Source organism: Pelophylax lessonae, assembly GCF_965119305.1.
Source record: "Pelophylax lessonae genome assembly, chromosome: 2".
In the NCBI taxonomy this organism is placed as follows: Eukaryota; Metazoa; Chordata; class Amphibia; order Anura; family Ranidae; genus Pelophylax; species Pelophylax lessonae.
Window position 1 is genome coordinate 730,043,822 of NC_138769.1, and position 20,268 is coordinate 730,064,089.

At 44.9% G+C, this 20,268-nt stretch overlaps 1 protein-coding gene across 1 annotated transcript in view; it reads left to right on the forward strand.

The window, feature by feature from the left end:
- Positions 1–3,302: 3,302 nt before the first annotated feature.
- Positions 3,303–20,268, forward strand: part of LOC309547815 (ligand-dependent nuclear receptor-interacting factor 1-like) — a 57,741-nt gene continuing 40,775 nt past the window's right edge. The window contains exons 1-2 of the mRNA XM_082247819.1: positions 3,303–3,575; positions 17,401–18,745. Coding sequence (XP_082103945.1) covers positions 3,502–3,575; positions 17,401–18,745 — 1,419 coding nt within the window. The 5' untranslated portion in view covers positions 3,303–3,501. The remainder of the gene's footprint in view (positions 3,576–17,400; positions 18,746–20,268) is intronic.

Sequence of the window (20,268 nt, forward strand, 5' to 3'; positions counted from 1 at the left end):
CATCAGAGTACCCCCATAGACTAGTTACCCCCATCTGATTACCCGCATAGACCAGTTGTCCCATCAAAATATAACCATAGACCAGTTGCCCCATCAGAGTAACCCCATAGAACAGTTGCCCCATCAGAGTACCCCCATAGACTAGTTGCCCCCATCTGATTACCCACATAGTCCAGTTGCCCCCATAGACCAGTTGTCTCATCAGACTATCCCCATAGACCAGTTGCCCCATCTGATTACCCCCATAGACCAGTTGTCTCATCAGACTATCCCCATAGACCAGTTGCCCCATCAGAATACCCCATAGTCCAGTTCCCCCGTCTGATTACCCCCATAGACCAGTTGCCCCATCAGACTACCCCCATAGACCAGTTGCCCCATCAGAATACCCCCATAGTCCAGTTGCCCCATCAGAATACCCCCATAGTCCAGTTGCCCCATCAGAGTACCCCCATAGATTAGTTGCCCCCATCTGATTACCCACATAGTCCTGTTGCCCCGATCTGATTACCTCCATAGACCAGTTGCCTCATCGGACTATCCCCATAGACCAGTTGTCCCATCAGAATACCCCCATAGTCCAGTTACCCCCGTCTGATTCCCCCATAGACCAGTTACCCCATCAGAATAACCCCATAGACCAGTTGCCCTATCAGAGTACCCCTTAAGACCAGTTGCCCCATCAGAACGCCCCCATAGTCCAGTTGCCCCCATCTGATTACCCCCATAGACCAGTTGCCCTTATCAGAGTACCCTATAGACCAGTTAACCTCTTCAGAGTCTCCTCATAGACCAGTTTACCTCATCACAGTATCCCCATAGACCAGTAACCCCTTATAATTACATCCATAGACCAGTTGCCCCATCAGAATATTCCCATAGTCCAGTTGTCCCATCAGAGTCCCCTCCCATCAAAGACCAGTTACCTTCATCACAGTACCCTATAGACTAGTTGTCCCACTGGTGTACCCCACAGACTAGTTGCCCCATCAAAAGAACCCTATAGCACAGCTGCCACTACCAGAGTAACCCATCGACCAGTTGCCCCATTAGAATACCTCCAAAGACCAGTTGCCCCATCAGATTACCCCCGCAACACCTGTTGCCCCATCAGAGTACCCACATAGACCAGTTGCCCCTTCTGATTACCCCCCAAGACCAGTTGCTCCATCAGAATACCCCATAGACCAGTTGGCCCATCAGAATACCCCCATAGTCCAGTTGCCCCGTCTGATTAGCCCATAGACCAGTTGCCCCATCAGAATACCCCCATAGTCCAGTTGCCCCATCAGAGTACCCCCATAGACTAGTTACCCCCATCTGATTACCCGCATAGACCAGTTGTCCCATCAAAATATCACCATAGACCAGTTGCCCCATCAGAGTAACCCCATAGAACAGTTGCCCCATCAGAGTACCCCCATAGACTAGTTGCCCCCATCTGATTACCCACATAGTCCAGTTGCCCCCATAGACCAGTTGTCTCATCAGACTATCCCCATAGACCAGTTGCCCCATCAGAATACCCCCATAGTCCAGTTGCCCTATCGGAGTACCCCCATAGACCAGTTACCCTCATCACAGTGTCTTCATAGACCAGTTGCCCCATCAGAATTCCCCCATAGACCAGTTGCCCCATCAGACTATCCTCATAGACCAGTTGCCCCATCAGAATTCCCCCATAGACCAGTTGTCCCATCAGAGTCCCTTCATAGCCCAGTTACCTTCATCACAATACCCTACAGACCAGTTGTCGCACTGGTGTACCCCCAAGACTAGTTGCCCATCAAGAGTACCACAAAGCCCAGCTCCCCCCACAGACTAACCCTTAGACCAGTTGCGCCAATGAGAGTGCATCTTTACACTATAGAGGGCGGGGCACATATGACGTTAAATGTTACTAGGATGCCTGCGTTCCTAGCAGCCAATGACTGCTGCGCAGCGGGAATCCGACGCTGCAGATTGGCGGCTTGTGGAGAACTGGGAGGGGAGGAGTCAGGGAATATCTCGCGTGATGCTAGAGATTCGCCTTCACCCCGCCTGTCTAATGTCCCGCCTCTCGTGCGTACCACGTGAGATTTTCCTTGACCCCTCCCCTTCCTCAGTTCTCGATAAGCCGCGCCTCTCCACGCCTCACGGACGTGACGTCAGGCGGAAGTACGCCCCCGGGGCTTTCTTCCTATTGGCCATTTGTCGTCAGCTGTCGGTAACGAGCGAATGAGACAGCGGGAGGTGGAGATTCGTGCGTCGCGTACTTCCGGTGAGTTAAATGATTTTTTTTTTTTTACAGAATAGCGTTGCCGCCCCTTAGTGCTGAAGAGACAGAGGACTGAATTTGTTTATTTCCTGATAACGCTGAGCTGGACAGGGACATAGGACCACTGGGGTGTTACAGTAGTGGGGCTAGGAGAGAGAAAGAACAGAGGAGGGAGCTGTTCTACTGCAGGATTAGAGCTAAGAAAGACATAATTTACCTAGGGGGCGCCATTTACCTCAGGAAAAGGTGGGAGTGTATGAGGTAGACATAGAGGACTTCATTTTACCTCAGGATTGGAGAGGGAAGTGTGAGGTAAGCACAAGGGGCTGTGGTTTACCTCAGATTTGGTGGGAAAATATGAGGTAATTACCAGGGGCACCTCAGATTTTGGTGGGGAAGTGTGAGGTAGTCCTAGGGGGCGCCATTTTACCTCAGGATTGGACAGGGAAGTGTGAGGTAGTCCTAGGGGGCGCCATTTTACCTCAGGATTGGACAGGGAAGTGTGAGGTAAGCACAAGGGGCGCCATTTTTACCTCAGGATTGGACAGGGAAGTGTGAGGTAAGCACAAGGGGCGCCATTTTTACCTCAGGATTGGACAGGGAAGTGTAAGGTAAGCACAAGAGGCGTCATTTTACCTCAGGATTGGACGGGGAAGTGTGAGGTAAGCACGAGGTGTGTCATTTTACCTCAGGATTGGACGGGGAAGTGTGAGGTAAGCACTAGGGGGTGTCATTTTTCCTCAGGATTGGACGGGGAAGTGTGAGGTAAGCACGAGGGGCGCCATTTTTCCTCAGAATTGGACGGGGAAGTGTGAGGTAAGCACGAGGGGTGCCATTTTACCTCAGGATTGGACGGGGAAGTGTGAGGTAGTCCTAGGGGGCACCATTTTACCTCAGGATTGGACAGGAAAGTGTGAGGTAGTCCTAGGGGGCACTATTTTACCTCAGGATTGGACAGGGAAGTGTGAGGTAAGCACGAGGGGTGCCATTTTACCTCAGGATTGGACGGGGAAGTGTGAGGTAGTCCTAGGGGGCACCATTTTACCTCAGGATTGGACAGGAAAGTGTGAGGTAGTCCTAGGGGGCACTATTTTACCTCAGGATTGGACAGGGAAGTGTGAGGTAAGCCCAAGGGGCGCCATTTTACGTCAGGGAAGTGTGAGGTAGAGGGTTTCCATCTCCTGGCAAATAATTGAAGATCGGAGGATTGGGATTATAGCCGTCAGGATCCAGGAAGGATCTCTATGAAGGTGGACGCCATGTCCAATTTCCAGAACCTGGTGATGACCCCGACGCAGAATGGATCGTCTGGTCAAGCGTAAGTACGGCATCTTGGCTGTCTACATGTGGCCTTCTACTTCAAGGTGGCCTAATCGTCTGGGCGGAGCCCAATTATACTCTAGGTGCAGCCTTTCTGGGGGGTGTGTTTTTATTCTCTAGGCGGAGCCTGTCAGTGGGGCAATGTTGCCATTTTCTAGGTGGAGTCTGCCTACGAGCGATACCCTATACAGGCTTAATCCTCTAGGCGGAGCTTGTCAGGGGGATGATGTCCTATTGTGTTCTTATACTCTAGGTGGATCCTGTCAGAGTGATGCTCTATGGTGGTCTAACCCACTAGGTGTTGTCTGTCGGGAACAGGAGAGTGATGCCCTATGGACTTCTATTTTTCTTGGCGGAGCCTCTTCAGGGGTGATGGCCTGTGGTGGTCTAATCCTCTAGATCAGGGGTGGGGAACCTATGGTTCGGGGGCCGTATGCGGCCCCCAAAGTCATTTGGTCCGGCCCCCCCATGCAGCTGAGTCTGTGTCTCTCAGCTGATCTGTCAGAATGGAGCCGATGCTTCCTGTATAGTTTCGGCTCCATTATGACAGTCTAAGTGAGTCACAGGCGGAGTGATATCAAATGCACTCCGCCTGTGACCAATACAGGAAACATTACCTCTTCCTCCAGCGTGGCGCCGCCACACTTCTCCTAGCCAGCATTTCCCGCCAGCAGCACACACAGCAGTACCAGCCAGAACCAGCAGTACGCACAGCAGTACCAGCCAGAACCAGCAGTACCCACTGCAAAACCAGCAGTACTAGCCAGAGTCAGCAGTACTTACAACAGTACCAGCCAGTAGTACCTACCGCACAGTATCAGCCAGCAGTATCAGCCTGAGCCAGCAGTACCCGCCTGAGCCAGCAGTACCTACAGCACAGTACCAGCCATCAGTACCAGTTGAGCCAGCAGTACTCACAGCAGTACCTACAGCACAGTACCAGCCTGAGTCAGCAGTACCAGCCTGAGCCAGCAGTACCAGCCAGCTGTACCCACCAGCAGTACCAGCCAGCTATACCCGCCAGCAGTTCTTTTCAAAACTTACCACCACAAAAAAGTTGACTGCGTTCCACACCATAACATTAGGGGTGAGTTAAATAAATGTTTGACCAAATATGACAGGATCATTTTTAAGGTGATAATTTTGTACGGCCCCCGAATGATTTTATAAATACCCAAATGGCCCTTGGCAGAAAAATGGTTCCCCACCCCTGCTCTAGATGAAGCTTGTCTGGGGCAATGCCCTATGGTGGTCTAATTCTGTTGGAGGAGCCTATCTTGGGGTAATGCCCTATAGTGCTCTAATCCTGTAGGCGGTGCCTATCTGGGGGCCATACCCTGTGGTTGTGTAATACCCTAGGCAGAGCATGTGTGGGGGCGATGCCCTATGGTGGACTAATCCTTTAGACAAAGCCTGTCTAGGGGTGATGCTCTAGATGTCCTATGGGGGTCTTATCCTTTGGTGGAGCCTGTCATGGGTGTGATGTCATATTGTGTTCCCTTTTTCTTGCTGGATCCTTTCAGGGCAATTCCCTATGACGGTCTCATCTGCTAGGCATTGCCTATCAGGAAGGTAGAAGGGAGCAAAGCAATGCCATATGGATTTCTATCTGGTAGGCGGAGCCTGTCCAGGATGATGACCTATGATGGTCCAATCCCCTAGGTGAAGCCTGTCCTAGTGGGTTGCTCTATGTTCTTCTAATCCTCTATGCGAAGCAGTGGCAGTGTTCTAATTTCAGGGGATGACGCCCTAAAATAGCCTAATCTAGGCAAAGCTTGTCGGGGGGAGGGCATTGGCCTGTGGTGGTCTAATCCTCGAGGTAAAACCTGTCAGGGAAAGTGTTCTAATTTCCATGCAGAACCTGTTAGAGGGTGATGCTCTATAGTGTTCTCATTCTCTAGGTGTAGCTTGTTGGGGTTGGATGCCCTATTGTATTCTTGAAGTGGAGCCTCTCAGGGGGTGATGCCTTATGGTGGTCTAATCCTCCAGGCGGAGACTGTCAGAGGGGTGTTGTCCTATGGTGGTCCTATCCTCTAGGTGTAACCTGTCAGGGGTGCGGTCATCTAATCCTCTGGGTGGAGCGTCCAGGGGTGATACCCTATGATATTCCAATCCTCTATGTGAAGCCTGTCCTGGGACAATGCCCTTTGTTGTACTATTCTCTAGGCAGAGCAGGTCAGAGTGCGATGCGCTAGTGTATGAAATCCTCTAGGTGGAGCGTGTCAGGGTGCGATGCTTTAGTGTGTTAAAATCCTCTAGGAGCCTGCCGGTGGGGCAATACTCTATGGTGCTGTTATCCTTAAAGCGGAGCTCCACCCAAAAGGGGAAGTTCCACTTGTTTTGTTTTCTCTCCCCCTTTGCTGCTACATTCGGCCTATTTCGGGGGGAGGGGGAGTCGTTACCTGTTTTTGACAGGTACCCATCCCCACTTCCAGGTGACCTCTCCGCAGCAAGGTCCCCCAGAAGTTTGGCCTCCCTCCCTCACTGCCGGGTCATTCACAAAGAGCACTTCACGCATGCACAGTAGGGAACAAAGCTTCACTATCAGTCTCCCTTTACAAGGAATGGAGGGCGGCAGCACCCGAGAACCGATTAAAAAAATTGACTGGGGTGCCGACATCCTGGACAGATAAGTGTCCCAAATATCAAAAGTCAGCAGCTACAGTATTTGTAGCCGCAGTCTATTAATTGTTTGGTGGGGGGGCTGGAGCTCCTCTTTAGGGTTCTTGGAATGGTTAGAATTGTGGACTAATTGGAAGCCCCTCCCCCAGAGTAAGAAAAAGTTACTAAGGTCATGTCAATAAAGGATATAAAAAAAAAGAAAAAATACAGGTAAGGTCAGTGATTGGGTGGTGAATCAGGGAACTCAAGGACAACGTTAATTTGTTTGCTGCCAATAAAGGCCAGTAAAAAAAAAAAAAAAAAAGAGAACCTTTTTAAACACTCCTCCTCTTCCTCATTAATTTCCTGTTTGGGGGGAGGAAAGAGGATCAGGTGGGGCCCGGAGCAGGCTGTTAGGTTAGTGTTGACACTCACTTTGGAAAAGCAGCTCCGGGGTGCATTGCAATTGAATAGGACACAATAGAGAACAATTGTTTTCTGTGTGTCCTAGCAGTGACTGGCGTTCTTCCAGTTTGAAAAACGCCAGTCTCCGCACTGTGTAAACAGGGCCTAATTTCACCCTCTATATGTTAAGAAAAATGTATTAAAAACTAAACTTTAATCCCACAAAAAAACAAACCAAACGGTGTATGCAACAGGAAAATGTCCTAATCATGTATTAAATCACTCCCACCACATGTGCATGCCCCGCCCCCTGAAAGCTGCAAATAAGGATGTCTTTTGGGGCATGTTTTTTATAAATTATTTTTATAAAAATGTTCTACTGTTCTGAGGTCTTGTTTTATGGTGGCCGAAGCCAGTACACCTAGCAAAAACAAAAAAAGTAAGTAAACAAAGTAAGTAAAAAAGAACATGTAATAAGGGTGGGATGGAGAAGAAGAAAGTCATTTTTAGTTTCAAAATATTTATTGAGGTTTTACAAAATCAGAAAAGTCAGAGACTATAACACATGGTTAGCCTTATTCCATGGTTATTACAGTACCGAATGCAAACCAAGAACCAAAGAATAATCTCTTACTGTAAGCTGTCATTGTTCTCATGTCAGAAGATACAATAATTATAGAGAGATTAAGAGATAAGCTGTCAATAACAGCTATGAAACCATAAATCCAATGAAAGTGAGAGAAGAGGATAGAAAAAGGCAGCAGAAGACCAAAAGAGAAGCAGAGGAGACAATGGAGAAGACAGGAGAGATAGACATCACAGGTAGTATAGGTGTATAGGTGTCTGGCAATTACAGTTGGGAAGAAGGTAGAGGTACCTTTTTATATAGGTTGCTCATGGTTCCAAAGTTTGGTATTTCGGGATAATCCTGGTAGGGAATCATTGAGCAGAGCAATATGCACCTGTCGAACAATCGGAGCACCTGTCAGTTTTCGAAGCATATAGAAGACCCTGTTTCAATAACTGCGGATCCTGGGGCACTCCTACCAAATATGGAGCATAGTGCTGTGCAGGGAGCATCCTCTATAACACTCTGCCTTTGGATACATTATGGCCAGGTGAGGAGGGACCAAATACCACCTTGTCAGAACTTTAATACTAGCTTCTATCATAGAGACATTTAATATCCCTTTGTAGGACAACTGGAGCCTGGCACACCAGTCCTCCGGCTCAAGTTTACTTGCAAGGTCCCTCTCCCAGGCCAGCACGTATGGATGTTTCTGAGGCGAGGGAAGCCAGCAGGGATGCATATGCCATGGAGTTACCACCCCTAGAGCCCTGATATTTTGTACACCACTGCTCATAAACTGTTAAAGATGATGATTCTTAGTCCTCAAAAAATTACCTATTTGCGTAAAATGAAAGTGTTCGGTAGGGGGCATCTCAAAATTGGTGATGGAGAGAATGTGAACGGGCCTCTATGTGTGAAAAAGTGGCCTATACGATACAGACCTTTTATCAGTCCATGATTTAAAAGTTTGGTATCCCAACCTGGAGGGAATTTAGGATTATGGAACAGATGATCCATGGGGCAAAGTCAGAAACCAGTGTAGGGAAAGTATGTAAGCGGCCCCAGAATGCAAGAGAGTGAGATAGCGTAGGTGTCAATATATAGGGGATCTGTCCTTGGTCCTTGGGAGGGCGGCACAGTAAGAAGTCAATTGTGTGGGATGGTACTGTCTGTTGCTCCATGGATACCCAGTCGGGACATTTTAGCGTAAACCGCCAACAGTTGCATTAATTGCGACTCTTTGTAATAAGCCCAAAGATTAGGTACTCCAAGCCCACCTTTAGATCTAAGTTTGTATAGAGTGGCCAGAGGCAGCCTATGTTACTTAGGACCCCAAATAAATGTAAGAATTTTATATTGAATTTGAGCCATATCTGTTTTGCGGAGGGAAATCAGTAACACGCGTAGTTTGGGCAACACCGTCCTTTTTACCGCGTGTACCCTGCCGAGCCACAATAGGTCATACATAGCCCAATCCAAAAAAACAAAAGTAGGTAATTCAAACGATGAACCCCATATAATGAGGTATAAGAAGCAGCAAGGTGAATACCCAAATGCAGCAAAGCTCCATCCTGCCATCGAAACGAAAAAGCAGCATGCACCTGTGAAAATAATGGACCCGGAATGTTAATGTTAAAAGCTAATGACTTATTCTTGTTAACTCTGAGTACCACCAAAGTCTTGTAGTGTCTACAGAATGTTGGAAAGGGAAGTAAGAGGGGAAGCAACGAAGAGGAGAACATCACCCGCAGATGATGCACATTTGTGTTCTCGTGATCCATAAGTGACCCCCTTAATATCTAGATTATCACAAATGGCTACCACCATTTTTTTCAATCTCAATGGCAAAGATTATAGGAGACCAGGAGCATCCTTGGCGAGTTCCCTGTGTTATCTCTACGAGATCAGAGTGATAACCTGCCAGTTCAACTTTAGCCCGTAGTTGCAATATAGGGTGCCTTTGGAGAAAACAGCGCCGCAAATTTCCCAGACTTCCAAAACCTGGAACATGTATGTCCAGGACACAGAGTCAAAGGCTTTCTGTAGATGTATAGATAACAGAAGTCCTGTTTGCGGCCCACCCCCTGCCTATTCCATTTGCATGTTTGTGATGTCAACTTCCCTCCAAATCTGGTTCGGGCCCTGCCTGCCAAGGAAAAAGCCCACCTGATCCTTGTGGACATAATGTTGAATGAAAGAACTTGATAATCTGTTTGCTAAAACCTTCGTAAACAATTTCAGGTCATTATCAATGAGTGGGGTAGGGCAATAATTACCACTTTCCCAGGGACCCCGATCAGGTTTCGGTTCAACGGAGATAAACTTCAATAGAGATGGTGGGGGAGAGGGGTCCAGGAGGGCACCATCCCACAGGGCATTAAAGAACCAGACCAGATGAGGGACCAAAAGGTCCTGGAATTTACAATAATGGAGGACTGGGAAACCGTCTTGCCTGGAGCCGAACACGTTTTTGTAGTTTCGTCCACGCCAACATTTCCCTGTCCGTGAAAGGTGCTTCCATGCACATTCTATATTCAGGTGATATCTTTGGAAGTTGAACCCCTGCCAAATATTAAGTGCAGAGTTGAGGGTCCTCCCCAACCGGGGCCTTATACAAAGAGGAATACACATTTTTAAAGACCTCTAATACCTTACGGGGATTTTGATATTAAGAGCCATCGGAACAGCACAAATTTGGGGCCATGTATGTATGCATTTTAGGGTTGAGTTTATGAGCCAACAATTTAACCTTATGCATGTAAAAGTGCGTAGAGCCGCAGGATACACTCTTTTCCACTATTGTAAGTTCTAACCGCGTGTGGTCAATTTATTGAAGTGCTGAAGAGTTTGGAGAGCGTTTGTGGGCTTTAATTAAAGACTATAAGAGAGAGTTTGAATTAGTTCCCGACTGGCCTTGTTCATTTGGGAGCAGACCTGTATAATCTTACCCCTTACTGTTGCAATATGAGCAACCCAAACTGATACCAGAGAAATATCTTCTGTCACATTATCCTAAAAAATACTGTCGTAGGCTAAACCGAAAATCCTCAACACCGATCTAATAAGAGGGATTCATTTAGTCGCCATTGAGGTGCCCTAGAAGGTACCAACAGAGCTAAAAGGGAGGCAGACACCAGGGAATGATCAGACCATGCCACCACTCTAATAGTAGTTTTGCTAAGACTAGGGATCAGAGCACACAAGACAAAGATATGGTCAATTCGTAAATACATTGAGTATGGAGCAGAATAGAAATTGGGAAAGTAATTTTTTTTATTGGTTTTCCAAAAGGTTTAAGAGAAACCATTACAATACAGAGCCTCTGGGCATTCTGCAGCTCAAGAAAATACAATACCTTTGAGATACAGTCTCGTATAAAATGCTACAACTAAAAGAGAGCCTACAACTTTTTTATTGTTCAATGTCCACTGAAAAAAAGAGGAGTCAATAAGACACATAATATACATAAAATACCAATCGTAGAGTCGGGACTAAAGGAGAAACGCGTGTACTAGGCCTATGGGGCACAAGATAAGTGAATGGAAAAGAAGGCTTAATAATGCTTGATTAGCTTGGTCCAGGGGCCATAAACAAGAGCTACTTGTTCCAGACTCTATTTGGATGCATTAGTCGTGGGGAACTCCAGCCAGATATTCCATACTTTGTCAAATTTAGCTGGACAGCCACAGGAGTGGTATGTGACTTTATATAGTGGGACATTAGTATTGAGGCAAGTCATTTTTAAGGGTAAAGCTCTGCTTTGTTTTAGTTAACTCCTGACGAAGCTTATTAAGCAAAACATGTAGAGTTATAGGTTTTTGAGAGCACTATTATTTGGGGTACAGCATGGTTTGTGGGGAGAATGTTTCTTAGGGTTGGCAAGCTGTAATAGTGCTATTAGCACCCATTTCTTTTGAGGCAGGCTTGATCAGCATTTCCAGCCTTCAGAATCAGACTAGGCAGTCTACTTGCTAGTCAGCCATCTAACTCTGAGAGCAATATATTTTAGGAAGGCTTGACAAGCAGAAGGAACCGGCCAATTGAGTGGTGTATAGCGATCTAGATTTTGGCAGACCATATTCTGTCAAGAGATAGGCTTTATAAGCAGTTATGAGGCAGATTTAAATGGCTTTTTCAGCCTTCAGATTCAGACCAGGTAGGCAAATATTTGCTACTTTAACTGCCAGACAGCCACCAAGCTCTGTGAGCAGTGAATATACAGATATCAGCTCCAGTGGACAGCTTTGCTATAAGAGAAGATACTCCAGATCCTTTCGGATATGAGCCAGATTAGGTAGGCTTGATGAGTAAGAGGAGCAAGCAAAATGAGTGGTGTGTGGCTACCTAGATTTTTACAGACCATTTTGTTTATACAGGCACAAAATGAGACTTCATGAGAGAGAGTAGTTGTCTCCTCTTTCCTCATTTTTTTTTTTTTTTTTTGCTTGCCTTGATTATTACTGTGTGCTCTAATCATCAGTACATTATTGGCCAACCAATAAACGAACCCTCCCTTTTTGTACATATATACAGTCCAGACAATGTTTTATAGAAATTAATAAAAGTTACATTTTAATACCTATGGCTTATGGTGCGTAGGGAATGCACCCTTCGTTTAATGTAGATTCAGTTTCTTGCCAGTCTGGTTTTCCTTGCCAAATTTCAGGTATAAAGTCTATGTTGAGAGGAATGGGGTTTGACTTTTAACATTTAAAAAGACTCCTCTCCTCTCCACTGGGGGTTTTTCTGTGCAAGTGACAAGAGGGGGTCATTTAGATTGTCTTCTGGGAACATATGCAGGAAGAGATTTTTGAAGGATATACTACACGTGGCTACAGCAGCAAGGACTTTGTTCTGTGGATTGTCTGTTGAGTATAGCTAATTTATATTTGCTGTTGTGCTTCTGAATAAAAGTGGATTTTTAGCTATTGAATCATGTGCCTGTTTTGTCACACCTGGCATTGGCTGGCAATTGTAGAATGCAGTGAGAGATCCTGAGAAGGGCATGAAGTACCAACTGATACACATAATTGCACAAAATGGCTTTTAAAGTCAGTGAATATTTGAGGAGCAAATGGCCGTACTTGGAGAGCGGGCCATTCTAGATGATAATGAAGAAGCAATTAGAGCAGTAACAGTGCACATGTTTTGCAGTTTAGAAGGCTGAGACTGAAGGGAAAGCGGCTTACTACCAGCATTCAAAAGTTTGCGGAATTACTTTAAATCCTGTAATCAGGCAATTCACACTTTTTGTGGGCTTATTGCAGGATTTTAAAACCAGTGCTGCTTAATGAAAGTGTCCAAACTAAGTGGATCCTTTTTATAGTTGATTATTTTAGTAGGTCCATCAAATGATATCCTGTTGTCCAAATTCAATTTTGGTAGTTAGAAATTCTGGATGGATTTTAAAATTAGACCTATTTCTCATGTTGTGTAAAGTTCTACTGAGAATCTTTCTGTATTCCTGTCTACAGAGGTTGTTTCTCCCTTTAGGGTCCTAACTCTACTACTAACTACATTTCAGGAGGATCTACAAAATTGTATGTGGGTGAAACAATGTCCTTACTTGGACTGCTCACAGCAAGCTTTCCTGAAGTTTGCTTGGCTATATTTGATTGCAGTTGTCTTCAGAAGGCTGCTCAGTTGCCCTGGCATGGGGCTTCAGAGTCTTAAAGTCATCTCTTCAATAATGTTTTGCATTTTTCGGCAATGATGGCTAGTGTAAAGGGCTGGAAGATCAAATGACTGTGGTCTCTAGAATCTTCCCTTTCCTTCAGTCACTGAGATCTTCCCACCGCCCCGGCTCGTTCACTGACAAGTCAGTGCGTGTGACCGGCGGACCCGATCGTCCGCGGTCACTCACGATCGCTCCGGTGAAGGGAGAAAGGCGGACGGCTTATGTAAACAAGCCGTCTGTCATTCTCCCCTGTGTAAAAATGAAGATCAGACGGTTCTACTATGTAGGACCGTTGATCTTTGTTTTTACACCAATAGCAATGTCCCTTTACAGTTATAAACACGCCCCTAGGACACACTTAACCCCTCCCTCTCCAATACAGTTAACGCCTTCCCTGCCAGTGTCATTTTTGCAGTAACAGTGCATATGTATAGCACTGATTACTGCAGTAATGTCCTTGATAACCTCAAAAGTGTCAAAAATGTCAGTCAAGGGTCCGATCTGTCTGCCACAATGTCGCAGTACCGCAAAAAAAATCGCAGATCGCCGTCATTACGCGTTTAAAAAAAAACACCAAAAATGACAAAAATCTTTCCCTTTGTTAGTAAACGCGCAAACCAATCAAAATACGCTTTTTGCAAATTTTTTTTTTTTTTTTTTACCAAACATATGTAGCATAAAACAAATTGGCCGAAAATGTTAAAAAATTTAGATTTTTTTTTTTTGGGGGGGGGAATTTCATATAAAAAAATGTGAAAAATATTGTTATTTTTGCAAAATTGACGCTCTTTTTTTGTTTATAGCGCATGATCAAAAAATTGCACAGGTGATCAAATACCACCAAAAGAAAGCTCTGTTTGTGGGAAAAAAAGGACGTCAAATTCGTTTAGGTACAGATTCGCACGATCGCGCAATTGTCCGTTAAAGTCACGCAGTAAAAAATCGCAAAAAAAACCCTGGTCTTTTAGCAGCCAAATCCTCCGGGGCTTAAGTGGTTAAACAAAGTGTAAAGATTATCTTAGATATTTTTTGCTGCAATAATGCACATAGATGCAGAGAACTTTCAGTTCTCAGGGTACCCTTGTTAATGCTCCTTACATTGATGGTCTGCAAGAAGAATGTGCCTTCCATTGGTGGTTGTGGGAAGAATTCTCCTTACATTGGGGGTCAGTGGGAGGAAAGTTTCTTAACCACTTAAGCCCCGGAGGATTTTCCTGCTAAACGACCAGGGGGTATTTTGCGATTCGGCACTGCGTGACTTTAACGGACAATTGCGCGGCCGTGCGATGCTGTACCTAAATGAATTTGACGTCCTTTTTTCCCCACAAACAGAGCTTTCTTTTGGTGGTATTTGATCACCTGTGCGATTTTTTACTTTTTGCGCTATAAACAAAAAAAGAGCGTACATTTTGCAAAAATAACAATATTTTTCACATTTTTTTTATATGAAATTCCCCCCAAAAAAATGTAAAAATCAAAATTTTTTAACATTTTCAGCCAATTTGTTTTATGCTACCTATGTTTGGTAAAAAAAAAAGCAAAAAGCGTATTTTGATTGGTTTGCGCAAAAGTTATCGCGTTTACTAACAAAGGGAAAGATTTTTGTCATTTTTGGTGTTTTTTTTTTTTTAACGTGTAATGGCGGCGTAATTTTGCGGTACTGCGACATTGCGGCGGACAGATCGGACCCTTGACTGACATTTTTGACACTTTTGGGGTTACCAGTGACATTTCTACAGTAATCAGTGCTATACATATGCACTGTTACTGTAAAAATACACTGGTAGTGAAGGGGTTAACTTTATTTGGGAGGGAGGGGCTGTGTGTATCCCTAGGGGCGTGCTTTCTACTGTGATTGGCTGTGGCTTGAGCTGTAAGGACACTGATCAACGGATCTACATACTAGATCCGTGTGATCAGTGTCTTTACAGCGAGGAGAATGACAGGTGGCTTGTTTACACAAGCTGCCTGACATTCTCCCTCTCCCCCGCCGATCGCCGAGTGACCGGCGGACATCGGGTCCGCTGGTCACACGCGCGGGGGCGTCCGTGACCACGCGGGAGCGCGCCTCCGCGGGCGCGCGCTCGCTCCCCAGAGCCTCACAGGCGAGCGACGTAGCCCTACGTCACTCTGCCTGTGAGGGGCTGACTGCCGCAGTAAATATACTGTGAGCAGTCGGCAAGCGGTTAAGTTGGTGAGAAGAATACTTTTTATATTGTTGATCAGTAGGAAGAATGCTCCTTACAGAGATGTTCAGTGGGAAGAATGCTCCTTACATTGGGGGCCAGTAGAAAGAATGTCCCTTACATTGGGGGCCAGTAGAAAGAATGTCCCTTACATTGGGGGCCAGTAGAAAGAATGTCCCTTACATTGGGGGCCAGTTGAAAGCATGCTCCTTTACATTGGTGGTCAGTGGGAAGAATGTCCCTTACATTGGGGGCCAGTTGAAAGCATGCTCCTTTACATTGGTGGTCAGTGGGAAGAATGTCCCTTACATTGGTGGTCAGTGGGAAGAATGTCCCTTACATTGGTGGTCAGTGGGAAGAATGTCCCTTACATTGGTGGTCAGTTGGAAGAATGTCCCTTACATTGGTGGTCAGTGGGAAGAATGTCCCTTACATTGGTGGTCAGTGGGAAGAATGTCCCTTACATTGGTGGTCAGTGGGAAGAATGTCCCTTACATTGGTGGTCAGTGGGAAGAATGTCCCTTACATTGGTGGTCAGTGGGAAGAATGTCCCTTACATTGGTGGTCAGTGGGAAGAATGTCCCTTACATTGGTGGTCAGTGGGAAGAATGTCCCTTACATTGGTAGTCAGTTGGAATACTGCTTCCTATATTGGAGATCAGTGGGAAGAATGCTCCTTATATTGGTGATCAACGGGAAGAATGTCCCTTACATTGGTGGCCAGTTGGAAGAATGTCCCTTACATTGGTGGCCAGTTGGAAGATTGCTCCTTATATTGGTGGTCAGTTGGAAGACTGCTTTGTATATTGGAGATCCGTGGGGAAAATGCTCCTTATATTGGTGATCAATGGGAAGAATGTCCCTTAGATTAATGGTCAGTGGAGAGAATGTTTCTAAAGCCCCGTACACACGTACCGATGGTCGGCTTACAAATGTTCCTCTTTTCTCCCCGGGATGTCGGTGTCTGCTGAAAAGTGCAAAGACAGCACAAGGACAGCACAAGAATTTTGTCCGCCGACTGCAGAAGTGATGTCATGTAATGGTTAACTTTCCCTGTGTTTTCTATTTTCTGAGCATGCCCAGTCTTGCAAATCTGCGGTCTGTCGGCCGAATTGTGTACTGACAGGCGAACAATCGTCCGTTCTGGTGTCGGCATACAAATATTTTCATGTTTGCACGAAAGACTTTTGTCCGCGGATTGTGCGCAGACATCTGTCGGAGGCACCATACTAACACGCGTACAATCGGCAGATCCTTCGTCCACCGACGTTTGTATGCCGACGATCGGTACGTGTGTACGGGCCTTTAGAAATGACTAAAAGGGTCATTGGCGTCAGTGGTAGCTTATCTAAGAATCAGAAATTGCTCAATGATTAAGGAACCCCTAGCATACTCTAGAGGCACTAATTGAGAAAGGCTGATCAAAGTCAGATAATCGGGAGGTGGGGAGTTATAACCTTGGGTTCAAAATTTTTGAAAGAAAAATGTTGGAACATTTTGCAGTACAGTTAAAAACCAACTCAGAGAATCAAACTCAGCAAATATAGAGTTGAACGTTACATGACGTGATGCGTTCTAAGTATACAGTATATAGATTTACTGGTTTCTCATATCCATTTCAGTGAAAAAGAGGAAAATGTACTGTTGGTACCTAGTGAAACCAATCAAATTGTGTATAAATCAAAGATGAAATCCAGGCACAAATGTAAGACCCAAAGGAATGCAGCTCCATGTTCTATACATCATTTCATGTATTTTTTAATGCAGCCAGTAGTCCAAATACAGGGTATTGAAAAAGCTTTTGTACACATAGAGCAACTGCTAACAAGTTTCTGCCTAGACATGAGCTGTGAATAATGCATTATTGCATCAGCTGTTGCTCTGCAGGTGCTTGTTTTCTTTTAGAAGTACCTAAATTTGATTTGGTACCAGTGTCATCCCCTGTATGGCAGAGCTTAGCCTGGGGATGGGAGAAGCCAGATAGTTATGCTGGATTGTTCATATGCTGACAAGCAAAATGCCGATAATAGTAGAGAAAAAGTGCCAGAGAAATGAGCTCATCAGTCTACTGCTCTCTTTCCATTGTCTAATAATGGGGCTGTGGAAGGGACAAGACCTGTAGTGTTACTAAACTTCTGCATAGGAAAATCAGGTCTCCTGTCCTGCCAGACAGGGCTGTGCTGTGAGGCAGGGCTGTCTAAATCTCAGGACTAGATGTGGAAAAATAAAATCCTTTGGCAGATAAAACAGACCCTCAAATGTTTATTTAGTCTGATTAGAGCTCAGCTTAAAATATTAATCATCAAAATTGTGACAAATATTGGAACCTTTAATTTAGTAAATCTTTTTTTTTTTTTTTTTTTTTCTTCTTTTTTCAATTCAGCCTTACAGGGTGCATGTACCAAGTTGTTCAAAGTCCTGGGGCACAAGGAAAAAATGTCCTACAACTCATTCCAATCTTAAATACGAAGGATAACCAAGTTCCAGTGGCTTCTTCTCCCGTAATAACAAATACGCCAATGCTGAACGTACAACAGCCCGTCAGGTTGTCTCTGCCTTCAGCCGTTTCCAATATGAATTTACCGTGCTCAGTGAACGCACAACTAGTACAGCAACTTGGTTCAGCCAATTACATCATCACAACTCAGAAAAATCCTGCCGATGCTTCCAAAACCATACGTGTTGACGGCAAGCTTTCAGCTCACCAGAACACAGCTGTTGTACTGGAAAAACCGCCAATGAATTTGCCATCAAACCCTCAACAGGGAACCCAATCTTTTATATTCATGAATACGAAATCCGGATTAGTTCCACTGAAAACCATCCCAATTTTTCCAACCGGCCATGGTCTTCAGATACCTGCTCACGCAGAAGTGAAATCCGTTTCTGCTTCTTCTCTGCCTTTCTCTATTCAGCAAAGGATTGTACCCCCAAACACAAGTAGCGATACCTCCAAGATCCCTTCTGTTATATACGTATCTCCAGTAAATACCATGAAGGCACCCACAGTAGCAACCACACCGCAGTCTCCTCTGTTATCACCAGTATTGGTTCCAGTTGTGCAGTCTGGTACAACAACGCCTTCTAAAGGACCATTGAAGTGGGTTGTGCAAGAAAACACAGAATCTATTGTTCCAGTAAAGGCAAATACGGACACTGCATCAAAAATTGTAACATTTATGTCCAGAGCGAAGACTGAGGAACTGAACCTGCCCAATCCCAATGTCACGAAAATTAAAGACAATGCTCTTGTAATGTGTAATAATAAAATTTACTTTTTGCCAAAAAACGCAGGGGAACTTATGAGCGCAGTCCACGTCAAACAGGAAACTCCTGAAAAAAATCAGTTCGATACAAAAAATCAGTTTGATACAAAAAATCAGTTCGATACAGAAAAAGGGAAAGATCTCTCCAAATTGATTGAAGTGGTTTTGTCCAAAAGTAATTTACCCTCTCCAAACCCCAAACCAACACAGAACTCTGACAGTTCCCCAGTTGTTCATCTGGATACTGCCAGTCCTGCTAAACCCAAAACATGCACACCCTCTCAAGCCAGTAAAAAAGAGCCTGAAGTGATTTATATAGATGATGATGATGATGATGATGACGATGTGGTCATTGCTGCCAACATCCAGAAACCTCAAGACATTTGTCAATCAATAGAAACCAGTTCCGCTAAAGTCTACACCCCTTTGGCTTCACAGATTTCACAGAGCTCAGATAATCAGGTACAATTTTAAAATACATTTTTTATGTTGGTGCATGCATATTCACTTATAGGGGAACATGATGAATATTCACAATTTGTTTTAACCCTTTCACTGCCAGAGCCATTTTTTTTTTAATTTCTTTTGCACAGGCCTGAAGATTACATAAAACCCCAAAAACATATATTTTCTGAAGGCAAAAGCCCTAGAGAATAAAATAGTGGTGGTTGTAGTTTGTCACACAATATCACTAGAAAACACAACATTTCAGTAAAAAATACACTAAAGGTAATTTTAGTGCTCAAAAATGCAATGAAGTACCCAATTTTTTGGTAAAATATAAAAGACAAGTTTGCGTAGAGTAAATGGATAACCAACATGTCAAACCTTAAATCTGCCTGCGCTCGTGAAATGGCAACACATTTTAGTACCCTATATTTTCCGTAGGCTACACGTTGAAACCCCCCTATAGGTCATCAGTTTAGCATTATGGAGGAGGTCTGGTGCTAAAAAAAATTGCTCTCATTCTGGCGTGCGGGCATTATGTAACATGTATCGCAATCAATGTTTTCATGCATAGGTGCCCCTTTTCTTTGGGGGGGGGGGGGGGATTTATGTGCTTGGGTGTAATTTAAATGTTTTACTTTTTACATTTTTTTTTTTTTTTTATTACTTGGGGGACAAAAATTCCCCTATGTGATGATTTTTTTTGGTGACTGGTTCTCTTTAATGAGACATCCAGACATCCAAATGCTTCCACCTGACAGGCAGAAGTCTGCTTGTCAGATTCACACACAATACCGGTGGGCTGCAGCCACCGGGAATGTGTATAATACCTCCCCCCACTGTCAGTGGCAGCAGAAGTGTTAAAAGAATTCCTGCCTTAAACTAACTAGCCTTAAGTGTCCCCTCCACCCTCCTGCTACCTTGAAGAGCCTTATGTTGTCTGACAGTAGACCTGCAACCACCACCCTAGCCAGCGGAGAAGCATACATACTGTGTACCAAATGAAGGAAAGGACCCGAGAAGCCAATCAGAGCTGATATTATGAAAGGCTTTCTCTGCATCCAGGGTGATGATTGCATATTCGTCTGCCGGGTTTGATTTGGCACACTCTAGGCATGAAAGAACCTTGTGTATGTAGATTGAGGCAGTTCTTACTTTAACGAAACACGATTGGGCTGGGTGGATCATTAAAGTGGAGTTCCACCCATTTTCGTAACTTTAGATCTATGTAATCCCCTTTAAAACGACTTTTACCAATGGAAAATTTTTTTTTTTTTGCTAGTAAATACCTTAATTTCTGCTTTATTCCTCCTCTCCTCACTTCCGGGTCCGATCGGAGATGACGTCATTCGGCGATTCGCAGTGTGTGCTGGGATGTATTCCATTCCAGAAATCTCGCAGGAGCGGAGCTGTACTGAGCCGTGCCTGCCCCGCCTCCGCCCCGCCTCCTCTCAGTGAGTTGTACTGTATGCATTGTATTCAGGACATGCTCTGCCCCGCCTCCGCCCTGCCTCCTCTCAGTGAGCTCAGTAAGGATA